The sequence below is a fragment of the Ranitomeya imitator genome, chromosome 3 (genome assembly GCF_032444005.1).
Source record: "Ranitomeya imitator isolate aRanImi1 chromosome 3, aRanImi1.pri, whole genome shotgun sequence".
NCBI lineage: Eukaryota > Metazoa > Chordata > Amphibia > Anura > Dendrobatidae > Ranitomeya > Ranitomeya imitator.
Genome location: NC_091284.1, coordinates 37425533 through 37446083, shown reverse-complemented (window position 1 = coordinate 37446083; position 20551 = coordinate 37425533). Strand labels below are relative to the sequence as shown.

At 43.3% G+C, this 20551-nt stretch overlaps 2 protein-coding genes across 6 annotated transcripts in view; one reads left to right on the top strand and one right to left on the bottom strand.

Annotated features, from left to right (window-relative positions):
• The window catches only part of SETD4 (SET domain containing 4), a 35591-nt gene that overhangs the window by 3693 nt on the left and 11347 nt on the right, over window positions 1–20551 (bottom strand). For 2 of the 4 annotated variants that reach the window (XM_069760770.1, XM_069760771.1), the window contains exons 4-12: window positions 13600–13727; window positions 13248–13337; window positions 10509–10604; window positions 9973–10010; window positions 7532–7620; window positions 6660–7089; window positions 6322–6496; window positions 4710–4791; window positions 2518–2598 (exon numbers count right to left, since the gene is read on the bottom strand). In XM_069760770.1, coding sequence (XP_069616871.1) covers window positions 2518–2598; window positions 4710–4791; window positions 6322–6496; window positions 6660–7089; window positions 7532–7620; window positions 9973–10010; window positions 10509–10604; window positions 13248–13311 — 1055 coding nt within the window. In that variant the 5' untranslated portion in view covers window positions 13312–13337; window positions 13600–13727. Of the gene's footprint in view, window positions 1–2517; window positions 2599–4709; window positions 4792–6321; window positions 6497–6659; window positions 7090–7531; window positions 7621–9972; window positions 10011–10508; window positions 10605–13247; window positions 13338–13599; window positions 13728–14358; window positions 14444–20551 lie in introns of those variants that run through there. The other 2 variants (XM_069760772.1, XM_069760773.1) reach the window with 2 other exon arrangements.
• On the top strand, window positions 14260–19988 carry LOC138672621 (carbonyl reductase [NADPH] 1-like). 2 transcript variants are annotated; one of them, XM_069760777.1, is made up of 4 exons: window positions 14260–14376; window positions 17202–17497; window positions 18998–19105; window positions 19399–19988. In XM_069760777.1, exons 2-4 carry the CDS (start codon window positions 17212–17214, stop codon window positions 19833–19835), a joined length of 831 nt encoding a protein of 276 aa, XP_069616878.1. In that variant the 5' UTR covers window positions 14260–14376; window positions 17202–17211; the 3' UTR covers window positions 19836–19988. The 2 variants fall into 2 exon arrangements, with proteins under 2 accessions (XP_069616878.1, XP_069616877.1); XM_069760776.1 differs by lacking the exon at window positions 14260–14376 and adding an exon at window positions 14555–14574.

Sequence of the window (20551 nt, the reverse complement as noted above, 5' to 3'; positions counted from 1 at the left end):
AAAGTGAAAAAACAAAGATTTTCTATTACAAAGTTCTGAATAATTTTTTTCAGTACATTATACGGTAAAATTTAGAGAAGTCATTAAAAAAGATTTCAAAACTTCTTTAAAAAAAACGCCATTTTGTCGCCATTTTCGAAGACCTGTAGCGTTTTCATTTTTTGGGATTTGACTGTTTTTTTGCGCCCTGAGCTTTAGTTTTTACTGATACGATTTTGGGGTCAATATGATGTTTTGATCGCCACTTAATGCATTTTATTGCAATGTTGTGGTGACCCAAAAAAAGGTCATTCTCGTTACGCTCTTTACTAATTGGATTAATTTACTTTATAGTTTCATAGGTTGGGAATTTCAGAATGCAGCGATTCCAAAGATGTGTTTTTGTTTTTTTTTATTTTTTTATTTTTAAGAGGGATGATTTCAACTTTTGTGTTTTTTATTATTTAATTTTTTTTTTTTTTTTTATTTTACACTTTTTGCTGCTTTTAACAGACCCCTTAGGGACTTGATAGCTGATTTAACACTAGATCACAGCTTCAAGTGCGGGCTCAGTACTGGAGTCCGCGTCAAAGGCAGGGACACGATCGATGATGTAAATATTCGTCATCATCAGTCTTGAAGTGGTTACCGTGAAGCTCCCAATATTGCACACTATAGATGCTGCAGAACTTCTTTGTGGCTGAGGAGCAGTAGCTTCATGAAAGGTTACCTTCTGCAATAGCCGGGGTGAATATTAGACGGTGCATTACTTCGGCTGTTGCAATATACAGTGGGGAAAATAAGGATTTGATATACTGACGATTTTGCAAGTTTTCCCACCTACAAAGAATGGAGAGGTCTGTCATTTTTATCGTCGGTACACTTCACCTGTGAGAGACAGAATCTACAAATAAAAACCAGAAAGTCACATTGTAGGATTTCTACATTATTAATTTGCATTTATTACATAAAATAAGTATTTGATACAACAGAACTTAATATTTGGTCCAGAAACCTTTGTAATTACAGAGGTCAGACGTTTCCTGTAGTTCTTGACCAGGGTTGCACACACTGCAGCAGGGATTTTGGCCCCTTCCTCCATACAGATCTTCTCCAGATCTTTCGGGGCTGTCACTGGGTAACATTGAGTTTCAGCTCCCTCCAAAGATTTTCTATTGGGTTCAGGTCTGGAGACTGGCTAGGCCACTCCAGGACCTTGGGATGCTTCTTACGGAGCAGCTCCTTAGTTGTCCTGGCTGTGTGTTTTGGGTCACTGTCATTCTGGAAGACCCAACCACGACCCATCTTCAATGCACTTAGAGAGGGAAGGAAGTTGTTGGCCAAAGTGTCACGATACATGACCCCATCCATCCTCCCTTCAATACGGTGCAGTCGTCCTGTCCCCTTTGCAGATAAACACCCCCAATGTATGATGTTTCCCCCACCATGCTTCACGGTTGGGATGGTGTTATTGGAGTTGTACTCATCCTTTTTCCTCCAAACACGGCGAGTGCAGTTGATAACCAAAAATTGTATATTGGTCTTATCCGACCACATGACCTTCTCTGATGCCTCCTCTGGATCATCCAGATGGTCATTAGTGAACTTCAAACGTGCCTGGACCTGTGCTGGCATGAGCAGGGGAACCTTGAGTGCCCTGCAGGATTTTAATCCATGACGGCGTAGTGTGTTACGAACGGAAATGTTTGAGACTGTGGTCCCGGCTCTTTTCAGGCCATGGACCAGGTCCTCCTGTGTAGTTCTGAGCTGATTCCTGACCTTTCTCAGAATCATCCTTACCTCACGAGCCGAAATTCTCCATGGAGCCCCAGACTGACAGTCATCTTGTGTTTCTTCCATTTTCTAATAATTGTGCCAACAGTTGTTGCCTTCTCACCAAGCTGCTTGCCTATTGTCCTGTATCCCAGCCTTGGGCAGGACTACAATTCTGCCCCCAATATCCTTACACAGCTCTTTGTTCTTGGCCATGGTGGAGAGGTTGGACTGTGATTGATTATGTGGACAGGTGCAATTAATACAGGTAATAAGTGCAGAGTAGGAGGCTTCTTAGAGAGAAACTAACAGGTCTGTGAGAGCCAGAATTCTTGCAGGTTGGTAGGTGATCAAATACTTATTTTGACATAATTAAATTGCATTTTATTGCATGCAATCCTACAAAGTGATTTTCTGGTTTTATTTTTAGATTCTGTCTCTCACAGGTGAAGTGTACCTACGATAAAAATTACAGAAATCTCCATTCTGTGTAGGTGGGAAAACTTGCAAAATCGTCAGTATATCAAATAATTATTGTCCTCACAGTGCACTTAAGCTGCTGCAGAACCTCTTTGAAAATAGAAAAGATACATTTTTATGTTAGTCATTGACTGGTTGAAGTAACAGCCATTCGTCTTGTTTTAAAGAGGTTCTGCAGCAGATAGTGAGACATTGGAACAACGTTCACAAAGCACACAGACATCTCATAGGCCGGATAGGGAGGGGGATTCATACTGATGGTTGAAAACAAAACACATTTCATACAATTCATCAGCTCCGAGGCACAGGAGCCGGCACGCTGTCAGCAGCCTCCATGAGGGACCATCCCGTCCAAACGTCAGATTCCTGGAAGCAGACAACAGTATGGCAGTCACTAACGGATAATAAGAAATTGCTTCCATCACAAAATACCTCCTGGAGATTAAAAAAATAAAAGGTCGTTGGATGCTTAGAGTGGCAGGCTATCCGCTTTGGACAAGCTAACCATTGGCTTATGAGAAGTTAGGAAAAGGATGTTCCAGCACCTATTGTGCAGGCAGAATACGGATAAAGTGGAATCCCCTAATGAAACAGTGCAGATGCGAAAAAACACAGCCGAGAGACAGCTGTGTGAGGGAAAGGGCGATCTGCTACCCAACCAAAAGGAATGTTTTAGCTAAATTTTTCAGATCTATTAAAAAAAAATATCATCATTGGGCACGGGGCCTAAGGTCAGACTCCTCTTCCTGTTCTTCACATGGATAATAGCAGCGATAGACTGAGTAAGACGCTTCTTGCTCTAATCAAGGCAAGGTTCATTGTGAAGAGGAGGAGGAGGTGAGCTGTGACATCATCTATTGTGAATGGTGGATCCTGTGTTATCTACTGTATATAGAGGTGTTATCAGTCATTGTACAGGAGGAGGAGGTGAGCTGTGACATCACCTATTGTGAATGGTGGATCCTGTGTTATCTACTGAATATAGAGGTGTTATCAGTCATTGTACAGGAGGAGGAGGTGAGCTGTGACATCACCTATTGTGAATGGTGGATCCTGTGTTATCTACTGTATATAGAGGTGTTATCAGTCATTGTACAGGAGGAGGAGGTGAGCTGTGACATCACCTATTGTGAATGGTGGATCCTGTGTTATCTACTGTATAGAGGTGTTATTAGTCATTGTACAGGAGGAGGAGGTAAGCTGTGATATCACCTATTGTGAATGGTGGATCCTGTGTTATCTACTGTATATAGAGGTGCTATCAGTCATTGTACAGGAGGAGGAGGTGAGCTGTGATATCACCTATTGTGAATGGTGGATCCTGTGCTATCTACTGTATATAGAGATGTTATCAGTCATTGTACAGGAGGAGGAGGTGAGCTGTAATATCACCTATTGTGAATGGTGGATCCTGTGTTATCTACTGAATATAGAGGTGTTATCAGTCATTGTACAGGAGGAGGAGGTGAGCTGTGACATCACCTATTGTGAATGGTGGATCCTGTGTTATCTACTGTATATAGAGGTGTTATCAGTCATTGTACAGGAGGAGGAGGTGAGCTGTGACATCACCTATTGTGAATGGTGGATCCTGTGTTATCTACTGTATATAGAGGTGTTATCAGTCATTGTACAGGAGGAGGAGGTGAGCTGTGATATCACCTATTGTGAATGGTGGATCCTGTGTTATCTACTGTATATAGAGATGTTATCAGTCATTGTACAGGAGGAGGAGGTGAGCTGTGATATCACCTATTGTGAATGGTGGATCCTGTGTTATCTACTGTATATAGAGATGTTATCAGTCATTGTACAGGAGGAGGAGGTGAGCTGTGATATCACCTATTGTGAATGGTGGATCCTGTGCTATCTACTGAATATAGAGGTGTTATCAGTCATTGTACAGGAGGAGGAGGTGAGCTGTGATATCACCTATTGTGAATGGTGGATCCTGTGTTATCTACTGTATATAGACGTATTATCAGTCATTGTACAGGAGGAGGAGGTGAGCTGTGACATCACCTATTGTGAATGGTGGATCCTGTGTTATCTACTGTATATAGAGGTGCTATCAGTCATTGTACAGGAGGAGGAGGTGAGCTGTGACATCACCTATTGTGAATGGTGGATCCTGTGTTATCTACTGTATATAGAGGTGCTATCAGTCATTGTACAGGAGGAGGAGGTGAGCTGTGACATCACCTATTGTGAATGGTGGATCCTGTGCTATCTACTGTATATAGAGGTGTTATCAGTCAATGTAATTCTATCTGTGGTGATAATGACATAAAAATCTTCTGTATACAATAGGAAATATGAGTGTAGTGGGCAAGATTTCAAAATGTTATTTTTTTTTTTTTTTTTTTAATGAAAAAAAAAAAATAGTATTACAAATCAAAAAAGTAAATTTAACATGAAACAACCTTTTGCAGCAATAGGAAACTTTCATATGACAAAAGAGGACAATAGGAACTTACTCTAAAAAGCCATTTTCTTTAAGCAGTGACCACTTCTTCTGTAATTGTTTATCATTTATGGACACAAACTGCAGAATTGTATCTACAATATAAAGAATAATGATAAAGAGATAGATAGATAGATAGATAGATAGATAGATAGATAGATAGATAGATAGATAGATAGATAGATAGATAGATAGATAGATAATAGATGGATAATAGATGGATAGATATAGGAAAAAATGCAGCTGGCACTCCATAGTTTAAAGGTGAAAAAAATTTTGATTTTATTTCAAACCCATATGCTGTGGGTTTGAAATAAAACCACATTTTTTTTCACCTTTAAACTATGGAGTGCTGCCTATTGGTAAAGTGCTGTTCCAATTTTCTATGTATAAGAAAAAGAGTTTGGGCTTAACACCCTAGCCAGCTCATCGACTGCCCCAGGTGCACAGAACTCCCGTCAGGATCTGACGTTATTCAGCAATATACGAGAGTAGACGTTCCAGCTCCTTAAACGATTTCTTTATTCTTCCAAAAATTTAAAACATAGTGAACGGCAGATGTTATGATCTGGTGGCCTAGGAGCAGCATGAGACGGACTCTGGAGAAGGTGGTCCCTGTACTGACCGCAAACCCTGAACCTAGCAGCGCAACTAGAAGTAGCCGTGGGGGGTACCTAACACTCCCTAGACCCCTCGACACAGCCTAAGAACTAACTTGCCCTAAAGACAGAAACAGGAAACTTATCTTGCCTCAGAGAAAATCCCCAAAGGATAGATAGCCCTCACAAATATTGACTGCGAGAGGAGAGGGAAATAACATACGCAGATATGAAATCAGGATTTAGCATAGGAGGCCATTCTAGCTAAAAAGAAAGAATAGAACAGAGTACTATGCGGTCAGTATTAAAACACTAGAAAATATCCACCGCAGAAAATATGAAACACCACATCTGACTAAAGACATGGGGGGTATATCTGCATCTCCAGAGACACAGCTTGGCTGCAAAAAATCCTTCACAGACAAAGCTGGACAAGACAAAAACATGAATATGCACAGAACTATAAGGTCCACAGCAGGTGGACAGCAAAAACAAAACCAGGACTTATCTTTAAAGAAAAGCACCGCAAACAGGAGAGACCAGCAGGGAAGTGAATCCTCCAAAAACAATGGACAACTGGCAGGGACTAAAGAGTACTGCAAAGCTATATACCCCAGTCAGTTTTGCAATTAGTAGATACACCTGTCCAATCCTGCAGTCCAGGCACAACTGCATTACCCTCTACAACCACCGGAGGGAGCCCAAAAGCTGAATTCACAACAGGCAGACTCCTCTAGACATGTGAATGAGCACACCAGGCACTGGCGACCGAGCAACGCGTTTCGATCCTAATGTGGATCTTTGTCAAAGCTGTCTCTCGGTCGCCAGTGCCTGGTGTGCTCATACACATGTCTAGAGGAGTCTGCCGTTCACTAGGTTTTAAATTTTTGGAAGAATAAAGAAATCGTTTTAGGAGCTGAACGTCTACTCTCGTATATTCCAATTTTCAATGTTGAAATAGATAATAGATGATAGATAGATAGATAGATAGATAGATAGATGCAGTTACACTGACATTATTCTCACCTTTTGTCACATACACACTTTGATGAGGATTATTAGCTGCAGTAAAGCCGTACTCCAGGAGGAGGCGCTGATTATCATGATGTCCGTAGCATATAAACACCTGCTGAAATTTCTTATACTGGACCATTGTCCTTATCTCGTAGCACCGACTCTTCTCATTGAAAGCTGCTTCCACCTCACAAAAAAAGTAAATTAAAAAAAGTCAGAAAAATAAGATCAAAGTGAAGACAAAAATATCCAGAAAGGTGTTAGAAGCTGAAATGACTTAGTACACCCCCCAAACACGGCCCTCGTCCGTACACCACCCCTATACACAGCAGTCGTCATTTATGGGTTACCTGGACCCCTGCACTGTGGTTCAGTAGATCTAAATATGGCGCCAGAGCGTACACATCCGGCTCTGCAGTAAAACATTCTCTCTGGGCGTGCTTCTTATACACCGTCCTGGTATTCACCGTGCACCAGGCCCACCGCAGGGCTTCATAGGTCAGGATCTCCTCCACGATGTCAGGAAACAAGGGATTCAGGGACCGGAAGAACGGCCGCGCTGAAGAGAAGAGTTCCTGAACGGTGCGCCGCTGCTCCATGGCTTTCTGTTTAACAGGATCGGGCAAAAAATTCACAGTGTCAGCCTCCCAGTACACCGGACAGTCGTAGGCTCTGGGTAATACATCCAAGTACGGCTGCCATGGGGACTGTGCTCCTAAGTACCTCTCCAGGACCAAAAATGTGCACAGAGCCAGCAACGGGGACACAGGGGGGCGCCACCTAGCCAGAAACACAAAAACGCTTTATACGAAGCAATAGCGCTCGCTGGACGTAAACACTGATGTAACTGTGCCTCGTTTTGCGTCTTTTGCTCCTATGAATGCTTTTGTGTCTCCATGGTAACAGACTACAAACAGAAACTATGTAGTCTGATCCCAAAGACACAGTTTCTTCCATCTGTCCTCTACTTCTTTCTACGGTACAGATAAAATAAGGGGATGAACAGAAAGGATTACGATAGCAGAGTCAGACTAGTTTGTTCATTGTTACTATGGAGACACATAGTTCTGCATTGGCGCTGCAGAAACAAAACGGTAGACGCCTTGGAAGGAAAACAATTAGCTCTGAAAGATGACACATCTCATCCAAGTCGATGGTGGACATCAGCGGTCCAGTCCCCAGAACAGGCACCAAAAACAACATGGAGTCATGAAATCCTCACCCGCGGATATACTTGCCAAGGTAACTGGAGAGGACAGTGTCGGTGGTCAGCAGACAAGACTCTGGTAGGGAAATAATTATCTCTCCCGGCTAAGAACAGAAAACAGAGGAAATGGAGTCTTAGGTTTCATATTTTTTCTTTTAAAGTAACTTTCCTAAAAGTAAGGCAACAGTTTACAACAAGTTATAGGGTTGGACACCATTGAGGTCTTTTTTTCTTATATGCATGTACGGTATTTTGGCTAAAAATCATTTTTGCAATTAGGCATCATTAGAAATTCTGCACCGTTTGCCTTCCATAGTTAGAGCGTCTATTACTGGCTGCAGAAAGGGTTAACTGAGAATATGTCAGTGAGCTCATTCTGACGACGTAATGAGAAAGTTTCTAACTCTTCTTGTCTGTTTCCAAGCAGATTAATCATCCACATCAAAGCCGAATGTGCAAAGCTCATTAGAGCCAAACGGCGAAAGAGTAGTAAAGAAACCTGATTTTAAAGCCCCAAATACATGCATTTAAATATATATATGTGTGTGTGTGTGTGTGTGTGTGTGTGTGTGTGTGTGTGTGTGTGTGTATATACACACACACACACACACACACACACAGGTGTTTCTCAATAAGTTACAATATCAAAAACATAATTTATTTCAGTTCTTGGATACAAAAAGTGAAACTCCTATATTATATAGACATTACACACAGAGTGATCTATTTCGTGTTTGTTTCTGTTAATGTTGATGATTATGGCTTTCAGCCAATGAAAACCCAAAAGTCATTATCTCAGTAAATTAGAATACTTTATAACACCAGCTTGAAAAATGATTTTAAAATCCGAAATGTTATCCTACTGAAATGTATGTTCAGTAAATGCACTCAATACTTGGTCGGGGTTCATTTTGTATCAATTACTGCATCAATGCAGCGTGGCATGGAGGCAATCAGCCTGTGGCACTGCTGAGGGGTTATGGAAGCCCAGGTTGCTTTGATCAGACTGAAACGGGAGTTAGTGGACAATATTCCGTGCTGCCGACAGAATGGAGACCTATATCCCAGTATGGTATAGTAAGGTGGTAGTCACTAGCTGGCACCGCGATGGGCACGCCAGTTGTACCAAGTTTTGCTAATATTTTTCTTGGCCAGTTTGAGATAGATAAGGTTTTTAGTGTGTCCAATCCTTTTGCCATTAATATAAAGACCTACTTACATTTCATTGATTACATTTTGATTCTATGGGAGGGCACCCCACAGTTATTTTAGGATTTTGTGGTTTATCTTAATGACAATCAGGTGAACATGAAGTTCACAAGCTGAATAGGAACGAATTTTATCGAGTTTATGGATGTCCAGATAGATATAATCGAGGGCTCTATTTATTTATTTTATTCGGAAAACAGAATCTCTGGGTCGGTTGGGACTCAATGAACGACATGATCTAAGGCTACGTTCAGACTAGCGTTGTGCGCCGCTGCGTCGGCGACGCAACGCACGCAAAAACACGGCAAAACGCATGCAAAAACGCTGCGTTTTGCGACGCGTGCATCGTTTTTTGCCGAAAATCGGACGCAAGAAAAATGCAACTTGTTGCGTTTTCTTGGTCCGACGCTTGCGGCAAAAAAGACGCATTTGTCGCAAAACGCAACAAACAAAAACGCATGCGTCCCCCATGTTAAACATAGGGGCGCATGACGCGTGCGTCGCCGCTGCGTCGCCCGACGCTAACCCGACGCACACTAGCACAACGCTAGTCTGAACGTAGCCTTAGTCCATTCTTGCACTGATTATAATCATGTGAATAGGTATTCTGTATTTTCGATATGTGTTATTGTTTCCTTGTGAATGTATGGTTTGTTTATTTTTTTTTTTTTTGTAAAGTTTTGCGCACCTGATTAGTTTATTGGAGATTCGTTAAAAAGGAGGTTCTCTCCTCTATGAGGCATGAGCTGGAAGAAGCTCATTTTATGCGAAACAAGGGCCGCTCGTTCTCCTAGGTCTATGTCTTGCACATGTTATTCCAATAATGTTATTCTAAAGTAGTGGTGAGTGCCGCTATTTATCAACCTTATCTCTTGCCCATATAAAAATAAAGTCCCCATAACTGGACAGCCGTTAAATATTCCGGTCTACATAAATTATCCCCTATCCACTGATAACTGTCAGATATGTCCCACTACTACGCTCCCCACTGATCGTCAGAATGGCGGACTTGTCTCCAATGTTCTCATCGATCATGACTAGGAAGGGTTGAATTAAGCCGGTCATGCGACTACACCTTCATTCAATCCCTCCTGGGATTGTCGACAGGGGAGAACGTTGGACACAAGGTTCTGGCGGTTAGAGATATTCCTAGTGGTGGGACCCACACTGATCTAATATTTATCTAGGCTGGAATACCCCTTTAATTCAAAACTCTATATTATTACTGTAAGAGAATTATCACCGACCTGCAGCCGCTGAGCGCTCATCAGTCCTCTCCCCGTATCTGGAAGACAAGGAAAATCAGGAGTTAGAAAGTGTGAACAGTGAAATCCGAGAAGAAGCAGAGGAAGGCCAGCAAGAAGAGGAGGATCAGACTACGCAGGGTTTGTTTGTAGTCTGTAACCATGGAGACACAATGCACTACCTAGGAGATGCATACGCAAAGTGATATAAGCTTGCGGTCAGATCAGAGACAACCCCCTTTCAGAAAGGAGTTGGAAACTAGTAGCCATGGCATTTGCTTTTCTAAGGAATTGAAGAACGGCAGCCTCGTATAGGAAACCTGCCAACACTATGACATCCATATGTCCTAATATACGAGATAAATAGCTTGTCTTCAAAAAGTCCTAAAAATTGATCGAAATTGATATAACTCCCCCTGTGACTAATTGGGTGGCAAGTAGCTCTCTGGGCACCGCCATCATTTGGGGTAGATCAGTGGCACACAAAGGACCTCCACTCCAATATGTCGGCTTATGTTTATTATCTTCTTAATTTTTACCTGGAAAATGTGCCGTCCTCAGTCGCTTGTCCCGAAACCCTCTCTCCTTCATCCACCTCATCAGCCGGACGTACTGCCTTTCATGACTCGGGTTCCCTAAAGGTAACATAAAAATAGTGTAAAAAAAAAAAAAAACAAACAAGAAAATATGCAATTTTGCAGTTGTCTTTTGGGTTTTGTCTTTACCACTTTCACTGTGCAGAACAAATAACACTATGGTTTTGGTGATACCACATTTCTATAGGGTCTTTATGTTTTACTACATAAAAAAAAAATGATAAAACCTTCCCCATATTATCAGAGCCATAACTTTTTTATTCACAGACATTGGGCTTGTGTTTACCTGTGCCGGCTGTAGTTTTTATTGATACCATTTTAGGTTCTAGATGACTTTTTGATTATTTTTCATTTCTTTTTTAATTACGTAAATAAAAAAATATTTTGATATTCTGCTATTCTGATTTTTTTCAGCATTCACACTTTGGAATAAAACAATTACATGCGTAGCAATATAGAATATGCGGTTTTATTTTTTACATTTTATTATTTGAGATAAATAAAGGTGGTCTGATTTAAATTATAATTATAAATCATAAGGGGGCACTCGAGCATTATCACATCATAAGGGGGCACTCTGCATTATCGCATCATAAGGGGGCACTCGAGCATTATCGCACCATAAGGGGGCACTCTGCATTATCGCATCATAAGGGGGCACTCGAGCGATTATCGCATCATAAGGGGGCACTCTGCATTATCGCATCATAAGGGGGCACTCGAGCGATTATCGCATCATAAGGGGGCACTCTGCATTATCGCATCATAAGGGGGCACTCGAGCATTATCCCATCATAAGGGGGCACTCGAGCCATTACCGCATCATAAGGGGGCACTCGGGCCATTATAGTATCATAAGGGGGCACTCGGGCATTATCCCATCATAAGGGGGCACTCGGGCATTATCCCATCATAAGGGGGCACTCGGGCATTATCCCATCATAAGGGGGCACTCGGGCATTATCCCATCATAAGGGGGCACTCGGGCATTATCCCATCATAAGGGGGCACTCGGGCATTATCCCATCATAAGGGGGCACTCGGGCATTATCCCATCATAAGGGGGCACTCGGGCATTATCCCATCATAAGGGGGCACTCGGGCATTATCCCATCATAAGGGGGCACTCGGGCATTATCCCATCATAAGGGGGCACTCGGGCATTATCCCATCATAAGGGGGCACTCGGGCATTATCCCATCATAAGGGGGCACTCGGGCATTATCCCATCATAAGGAGGCACCCGACCATTATGACATCATAAGAGGGCACTCGGGCCATTATAGTATCATAAGGGGGCACTCGAGCCATTACCGCATCATAAGGGGGCACTCGGGCCATTATCGCATCATAAGGGGGCACTCGGGCCATTATAGTATCATAAGGGGGGCACTTGAGCCATTACCGCATCATAAGGGGGCACTCGGGCCATTATCGCATCATAAGGGGGCACTCGGACATTATCACATCAAAAGGGGGCACTCGGGCCATTATAGTATCATAAGGGGGCACTCGGGCATTATCCCATCATAAGGGGGCACTCAGGCATTACCCCATCATAAGGAGGCACCCGGCCATTATGACATCATAAGAGGGCACTCGGGCCATTATAGTATCATAAGGGGGCACTCGGGCCATTACCGCATCATAAGGGGGCACTCGGGACATTATCGCATCATAAGGGGGCACTCGGGCATTATCGCATCAAAAGGGGGCACTCGGGCATTATCGCATCAAAAGGGGGCACTCGGGCATTATCGCATCAAAAGGGGGCACTCGGGCATTATCGCATCAAAAGGGGGCACTCGGGCATTATCCCATCATAAGGGGGCACTCGGGCATTATCCCATCATAAGGGGGCACTCGGGCATTATCCCATCATAAGGGGGCACTCGGGCATTATCCCATCATAAGGGGGCACTCGGGCATTATCCCATCATAAGGAGGCACCCGACCATTATGACATCATAAGAGGGCACTCGGGCCATTATAGTATCATAAGGGGGCACTCGAGCCATTACCGCATCATAAGGGGGCACTCGGGCCATTATAGTATCATAAGGGGGCACTCGAGCCATTACCGCATCATAAGGGGGCACTCGGACATTATCACATCAAAAGGGGGCACTCGGGCATTATCGCATCAAAAGGGGGCACTCGGGCATTATCATATCAAAAGGGGGCACTCGGGCATTATCGCATCATAAGGGGGCACTCGGGCATTATCCCATCATAAGGGGGCACCTGGCCATTATCCCATCATAAGGGGCTCTAGCAGCACTATTACTTGATAAGGGGGAACTTGGGGCAGAAGTATTTAATAAGGGGCCACAAGGGTCATTATTACTTTATATGGGGGGGCACTGAGGGCAAAGTACTTGATAAGGGGGCACTTGTGGAGGAAGTACATTATATGGCATCACTGATGACCTTGCTACTTGATAAAGGGGTACATGGGGCGTAAGTACTCTACAAGGGCTTTCGATAGTTCCCTGTTCAGTTCGGTTCACACTTGATCTGAGCCTCGTGGGCTTTGTGTTCCCCTGTAGGATCTGGACTCAGACACCAGTATGACTACACAGGTGACTTATTACGGACAGGTCACCAGTCGGTGTAGGGGGAATTAGTCTGTACTTCCCCCATTGGCCAGGAATGGGGTCTTTCTACATAAGCATCGCTTACCTGTGGATGTTCCTAGAACCTTTTTCTTCCTCCGTCTGCCCGTTCGCCCTCGTTTAGGATTCATTTTTCAGTCTTCATACTTCTTTGCGCCTTTATTAAAATGCAGAAGACAAATATCAGCTTATGTCCCATGTGCAGAAGTCCGCAGCCCTGTTTATAGATTTGGCCTTTGCCAAGTCCCCATATACACCATTTTTGGGGGGGCTATGTCCAGACGCAGTCGTGCACAGATCAGTTACCTCTGACCATCTTTGCTTCTGGGAGACTCTGCCTCTCTAACAAGCTCATTTTATACAGTCTGTGACTTAGGTGAAGATGGACCTTCCTGCTCTTTTTCATTAGTACCACTTACATATTCAGCCTTCTGTCAACCCTGTATCAACGTTTCAGACGTGTCGCCGCCATCAATCTCTAAAGGATTTATTTTTTTCAAACGAAATGGAAAAGATGTCCAACGTTCACCTTCCAATCTACGTTCTGCTGTGAATAAAATATGGCGATAAGATTTCCAAGTCATTGCATTTTACACAGCGGCCCACCTTTTTTTTTTTAAGAATGGAGACTGTATAAAAACAAAATACCAAAAATAGGTGAAAAATGGATGTACGGCACGATACAGATCAAAAGTTGAATATTTTTTTCTGGATATAAAAAAAATTGACAATTTTTCACACGGCTGTCAGAACCCGGCTTTGGGAAAAATTCACACACGGTCGCCCATGTTACAGACACAGGTCCAGTCGTGTCCGCAGGTAAATACGGATGTGACAAATGTGAATTAGCCCTTAGGATTGGCATGACATGAACGGGCCAGTCATTCACTTGCGCTGGTACGTGCGCTCAGTTTGGCACATGGACAGCACCACCCACCATTGCTCCAAGCCCCCTCTATCTCATGCACCCCCTGTAATCACACCTGTGACCCCAGTCCTGCTTACACAGCTGCACTCTGTCTCAATGTATTCAGTTTTCTGCAGCAAACGCATTATTTTGTATTCCAGGCTGATTATCTACAGACTGTAACAAAGTAACAAATCCTCAGCTGTGGTCACTATCTTATTTACACAACACAAGAACATGGCAGGACATTAATGCAAGAAACAAAGCTTACATCCGCTGCAATCTGAAGGTAAGGACTCCACGTGGGGAGACACACCCTTCACTTCCGGGTCTGCCTCTTCCGCCGAGATGTCTCATTGGATAACGCTGTATGACGTCACCGACAAAGAGTTACAAGTGTGAAAGCTTGTGTGCCCCTGTTCTTTTCAGTATGTCCGCTGTTTACGGGCGCCATCTTGCCAGCGTCTAGTTCTCACAACGGCATGAGGTGGCGTATGTAGAAAATATGACACATTTTGTTGTCAGACGGCATTGTTAGCTGCTCTGTATGCTAGTCAAATATACCATTAATGAAATGTGGGAATGCTTTTATAATGTGGACTGTGACTTAGAAGTGGTACCTAGTGCAAAAACATCCTCAAAAATGGTGGGGTGTTATGTAGTGATATATGAGGTAATTTACCAAAAATGAGTGTAGGTGAAAAATAACTACAAGGTGACATTTTTGGAAACGCATTTAATGACGGCGGCATCATTCAAATCTGATCTTAGGTTTTGTCTGTCCAGTTATAGAAACAGAAAAATGTGGTGGCGCCATTTTACCTCGTAAAACAGCACAATTTTATCCAGCATTTCTGTCAGAATCTGTGACGGAGACTCGGGCCCCAGTCCTCAGCGCAGACGTGGACCCGGCCACAGCGACTGCAGAAAAAAGGAACCAGAACGACCCCCATGTTGGAAAGCCACGTAGTCCGTGTTCACACATAGCGGAAACGCTGCGTTTTTTCCCACATATAAACACCAGAATGCACAATCCGCACTGATTTATTTTATGCTTTTTCACTTTTTTTTTTATCTCAGATTTGACAACTTTTTCTAATGCATCTTTTATTTGGAGAGAAATCCCGTGTTTCTGCACGTAAAAACACAATTTACTATTTTGCATGAGCTTTTGAAGCTTCCCATGGAATCTATGGGGGAAAAAAGGTCTATTAAAGGGGTTTTCTACTTTTACAAATGCACAGCTGCAGTTTATTAAAAAAAAAAAACAATGTGTGTTTGCCTTATTCATTCTCCCCAGGTCCGGCGCTGAGTCTTTGCCACTGCTCCTGGTGCCTGTCATTGACGACAGCACTTCAGACAATCACTAAGCTCAGCCGCTCTGCCCATGTTGACTACACAAACCGCTCACTGATTGTCTGCAGCACGGACAGGCATAACATTGGTGTAACAGGGGCCCAAAAGGTAAGGGGGCCACATCCCAAACGTGGAATGTTGCATTATGGCGAGCCCTTGGACCTGGCCCATACATTGTTCTTGCACAGGGCCCCTTTTCTCTCTGTGTCTGACAATGGCCTAGATGACGTCAGTGCTGCAGACAATTAGGCTATGTGCACACGTATTCTTGGCCACTGCGGATTTTTCCGCAGCTGATTTGATAACTCTGCAGGGCAAAAACGCTGCATTTTTGCGGCAGATTTATCGCGGATTTACCGCGGTTTTTCTGCGGATTTCACTGCGGTTTTACAACTGCGGTTTTCCATAGGAGCAGCTGTAAAACCGCTGCGGAATCCGCAGAAAGAAGTGACCTTTCTGCGGAATGTAAACCGCTGCGTTTTTTTCCGCAGCATGTGCACAGCGTTTTTGGTTTCCCATAGCTTTACATTGAACTGTAAACTCATGGGAAATTGCTCCGCAGCGTTTTCCGCATCGTGTGCACATACCCTTACTGATACCAGGACCATCAGTGGAGACTCAGCCCCGGACCTGGGGAGGGTGAGTAAATACCCTTTTTTTTTCTTTAAAAAAAAATGCATTGGTTTTCCGAAACCTAAAAATCTCTTTAGGGCATGTGCGCACGGTGCATTTTAGACACTTTCTCACTCCAAGACTAAGACAGTTCAGGGACACCGAGGCTGTACGGATACAGTCGGCATCAGAGCAGCACTTACAAGCTCTATATTGGAAACAGCTTGTTAGCGCTGTGCTCCTTGCCTTGGAGACTGGCCACCGCTGATTAGCTTCAGAGGTGGTCAGTAACCTAAACAACCAAGTACATTGCAAAGTTATTTGTTCTTACAAGCACTTTGCAATTTTACCTAGAATGTCGAGAAAATCCCGATGAATGGTAGACATCCATCCTTCTCATACTTGAACTATCCATTTTTTTCCAGCACGCACTGATCACGGTCAATGTCACGGTCTCCTATCTGTTCTTTTGTTTTTGCAAAACGGAGACGTGTCCACTTTTGACCCGATTTATGAACTAAACTCATCCATTCACGCTTACAGGTCCATGAAAACCTCCCTCAGCTCATTGATGGTCTCCTAGTTGCATCCATTTTTTTCAATAACCCTTTGCAAGAAGATTGAAAAACATCTGTCCATTTTTATTTATTTTTTTAGCCTAGAAGAAAAAGTGCTAAAATACTGATGGTAAAAACTCACATACGGACAACAAGCAGCGATGGAAATCTGATCCAAAACCTTGATGGAAATTGGACGGGTTGTCTAGTTTTTTTTTTTCACTTCCGAGAAAAAAAAACAGATCTTAGGACACGTTCAGTATTTGGTCAGCATTTTACATCAGTATTTGTAAGCCAAAACCAGGAATGCAGAAATGTTGATGTGTTTCTATGATACTTTTCCTCTGTTGTAAAAGACTGAAGGTGTGACCGTGGCTCTGTAATAAGTGTTATGTAATGCAGCGGTGTAGTGCTCCTTTCTGCCCACTAGATGGCAGCAGGGTCACACAGGTCTATGAGCAGGGGGCAGCTCTCAGTCCTTGCAGGGAGGAGCTCAGCTGCTTTTTTTGCACCAGTTCCTCCAGTAACAAGAGGTTCTGTCTGTGTCTGCACCTCATATTTGCTTCCTTCCCTCTTCTTCTGCACATAGAGCTGTCAGCATGGCCGGAGTGCGAGTCGCAGTAGTCACAGGCGGTAATAAAGGTGTGGGACTGGCTGTGGTCAGGGCCCTGTGCAAACAATTCCAGGGAGACGTGTATCTGACAGCCAGGGACCCCAAACTTGGAGAAGAAGCCGTCAAGGACCTAACTACAGAGGGCTTGTCCCCGCACTTCCATCAGCTGGACATTAATGACCTGTCCAGTATCCGGACCCTGCGGGATTTCTTAAAGGAAAAGTATGGCGGATTGGATGTGCTGGTCAATAATGCCGGAATCGCATTTAAAGGTACGTCTACTGGGGCGGCAGGTCCTTAGAGGGCAATTTTGGGACCCACCATGTCCATATATTTCACATTGATTTAAATGAGAATGGTGTAATACTTCATCTTTCCTGTGGTGGCGCTGTAGGGGAATGAACACTTGGCTACTGGGTTCCTTCATTGATCGCTGGGGATCACAGGTGATCTATGGGGGTCTCCGCTGCAGAATAATCCGCATACAGTTTATTGCAGTCAAGGGATTGTCCGCAGCAGGGAGCCCCCTTTATAATAATCACATATTGTAGTGCTTTTATCATCTTCATGCTGGGGGTTGTAGTACTCTGCAGGGTAAAGCAGCTTGTACCAGTCTCCGCTCGCTTCTGCAGCGCCATAAATGCACAGTCATGCTGAGTTTGCTTTTCCCTATGACCTGTATGTCTAGTTTTATTTTCCTACTTTTTTTTTTTTTATTATGAAGGGTTTCTGTTTATTGTATTTTTTTTTTTTTTCTCTGAATTTTGCACACTGTATATAAGGGTCTCACTAAATGTGAGTGATTCCGAATGTCACTCCGCTTTCCCAGTCTCCTGAAGGGCATGTTATGCCGAATTATGCAGTGATGCTTCTTCTTCTCCATGGACGTCCATGATGATTTTGGTGCATTTTTCACCCTTTTAATCTACTTTTGTTAGTTTCTAACATCGGGATATTTACCCTGAGCCGTAAAAATAATAAGTCACAATGACTGGCTGGAGTAAGAAATAATGCATCCGGCTTCCTTTTTGGTTTACGGACACTCAAAAAAGACACTGCTGAACTTAGTTTCTTATTCAGCAATTTTTGATTTATTTTATTTTTTTACAGGTTTAACAACAAAAGTAAAAAAACAAACAAAAAAAAAAAAAAAAACACAATAATAAAATACAATACAGCGAGGCACCCTGATGTGAATACACATATAAATGGCTACAAAAAAAAAGATTAAAACTGGCACAAAAGTGGGCACTGAAGAGGGGGGAGTTATTGAAAGGGTTAAAGGGACTCTGTCACCTGAATTTGGAGGGAACAATTTTCAGCCATAGGGGCGGGGTTTTCGGGTGTTTGATTCACCCTTTCCTTACCCGCTGGCTGCATGCTGGCTGCAATATTGGATTGAAGTTCATTCTCTGTCCTCCATAGTACACGCCTGCACAAGGCAATCTATATATCTGTTAGATATAGCTGAGCGTTGTACTTAGCGCACATGAGGCCGTCTTCCCACTGAAAATGAGCATTTTTGTGGCCGGTTCCTCGGTAGCAGGAAGTTATCACCTACTAAGTAAGCTGACGTTTATTGATTGTCCTCTTTTATGGGTTAACAAGTTCGACTTCATGTGCCATGAATATCTTGATTGTTCGGACACCCTCTGATCCCTAGGCCAGGGGCTTAGCCTTGCCCCCCATTTCTCTGGTAGAAGATTCGTCACACATGCTCACTTATTCTCCGTTCATTCCTATTACGTCAGTAACGTGACCTCTTTTTCCAGTTGCTGACACGGCCCCATTTGCTACCCAAGCAGAAGTCACTCTGAAGACCAACTTCTTTGGCACACAAGATGTTTCTAGAGAGCTTCTTCCAATTATTAAACCAAACGGTAAGTACACATCGATGGTGGGGGGGTTTATTTAAGGGGTTCAATCACATAAAAAAAAGTTTTCAAATGGAAATTGATTAAACTAATCTACTTTAATCGTAAAACTCCACCGATGACTTTGTTTCAGTAGAATAACTCGCTGCCACTGTAGAGATTCTCCTCTCCCTTCTCGGTGGTTGGCACGTTACTAGTGACCTCCTTGAAGGAGATTGTCTGTCTATCTTTTTATTCCGTAAGGGGTCCGACTTAGCTTTACTTCTTTGGAGTGCACGTCATGTATTTTTCTCGTACAGGAAGAGTCGTCAATGTATCCAGTATGGTCAGCGTCTCCGCTCTCGCGAAGTGCAGCCCCGAACTTCAGGAGAAATTCCGCAGTGACACCATCACGGAGGACGAGTTGACGAAACTGATGGAGAAGTTTGTGGAAGATGCCAAAAATGGAGTCCATGAAAAAAATGGCTGGCCAAACACTTCTTATGGGGTGTCCAAAGTCGGGGTGACAGTGTTGTCCAGAATTCACGCACGGCAAATAAAGGAGACTAGGAAAGGGGAGGGCATTCTTCTCAATGCCTGCTGCCCGGGGTGGGTGAGGACTGATATGGCAGGTCCTAATGCCACCAAGTCCCCGGATGAAGGTGCCATTACCCCAGTATTCTTGGCTCTTCTCCCTACTTCAGTGGATTCGCCTAATGGGGAGATGGTAATAGAAAAGAAAGCCGTCACCTGGTAAATGTAAAATTCCTGTGATTCGGTGTAATTCCTAAGCCGCGATGCCCTTATATTAGCTCTTGGCCTTAAGATTCTCGCTCATTGATATGGTGACCTTTCTTTGTCTCATGTAAAATGTCGTTTTGCACTTAAAAATAAACATTGACTTTACCTAGTATGTCTGGTTTTCTTTCCTGATCTTGTACAGTTGTAGCATCGAAGATATCACTCCAATATGATCCTGAAGGAACCAAAGACTGATTCCTATTCCTTAAGTCTCATTCGTTCAGGTCAACTGTTGGGTGGTTGTGGATTGTCCCACTGTCACCACAGAAAGATGCAGGAATTGCCTCAGTATGTAAAATTCAGTCGTGCTATAAACAGTCACCCAAAACAATTTGTCCTAGAGCCACCTGTATGGTTCTCTCTATAAGGACCTAAGCGCTCCTACAGACTAGTCACATACGACTACTCACCTATTTACTTAGAAGAATTGCATTTTTGTGGCCTAAGGGGTTTTTCTTTATTTGGTAAAGATCAACAATAATTCATAAATCAACGTTGATCTTTACCAAATTAAGAAAAACCCTTAGGCCACAAAAAATGCAATTCTTCTAAGTAAATAGGTTGTCCACCAAGGATTAAAAATAGGCCCCTGGTGCTGCTAAAGTTAAAAAAAAAAACATTCTCCCCTAATGGAACCTTCGGCACTTATCCATACTGCTGCCTGTGTCCTAA

Bases quoted from the DNA above. Each gene is read 5' to 3' on its own strand.
- LOC138672621 (XM_069760776.1), top strand. The intron at 17,498-18,997 runs GTACGTCTACTG...CTCTTTTTCCAG, and splicing joins TGCCGGAATCGCATTTAAAG to TTGCTGACACGGCCCCATTT. The intron at 19,106-19,398 runs GTAAGTACACAT...TTTCTCGTACAG, and splicing joins TCCAATTATTAAACCAAACG to GAAGAGTCGTCAATGTATCC.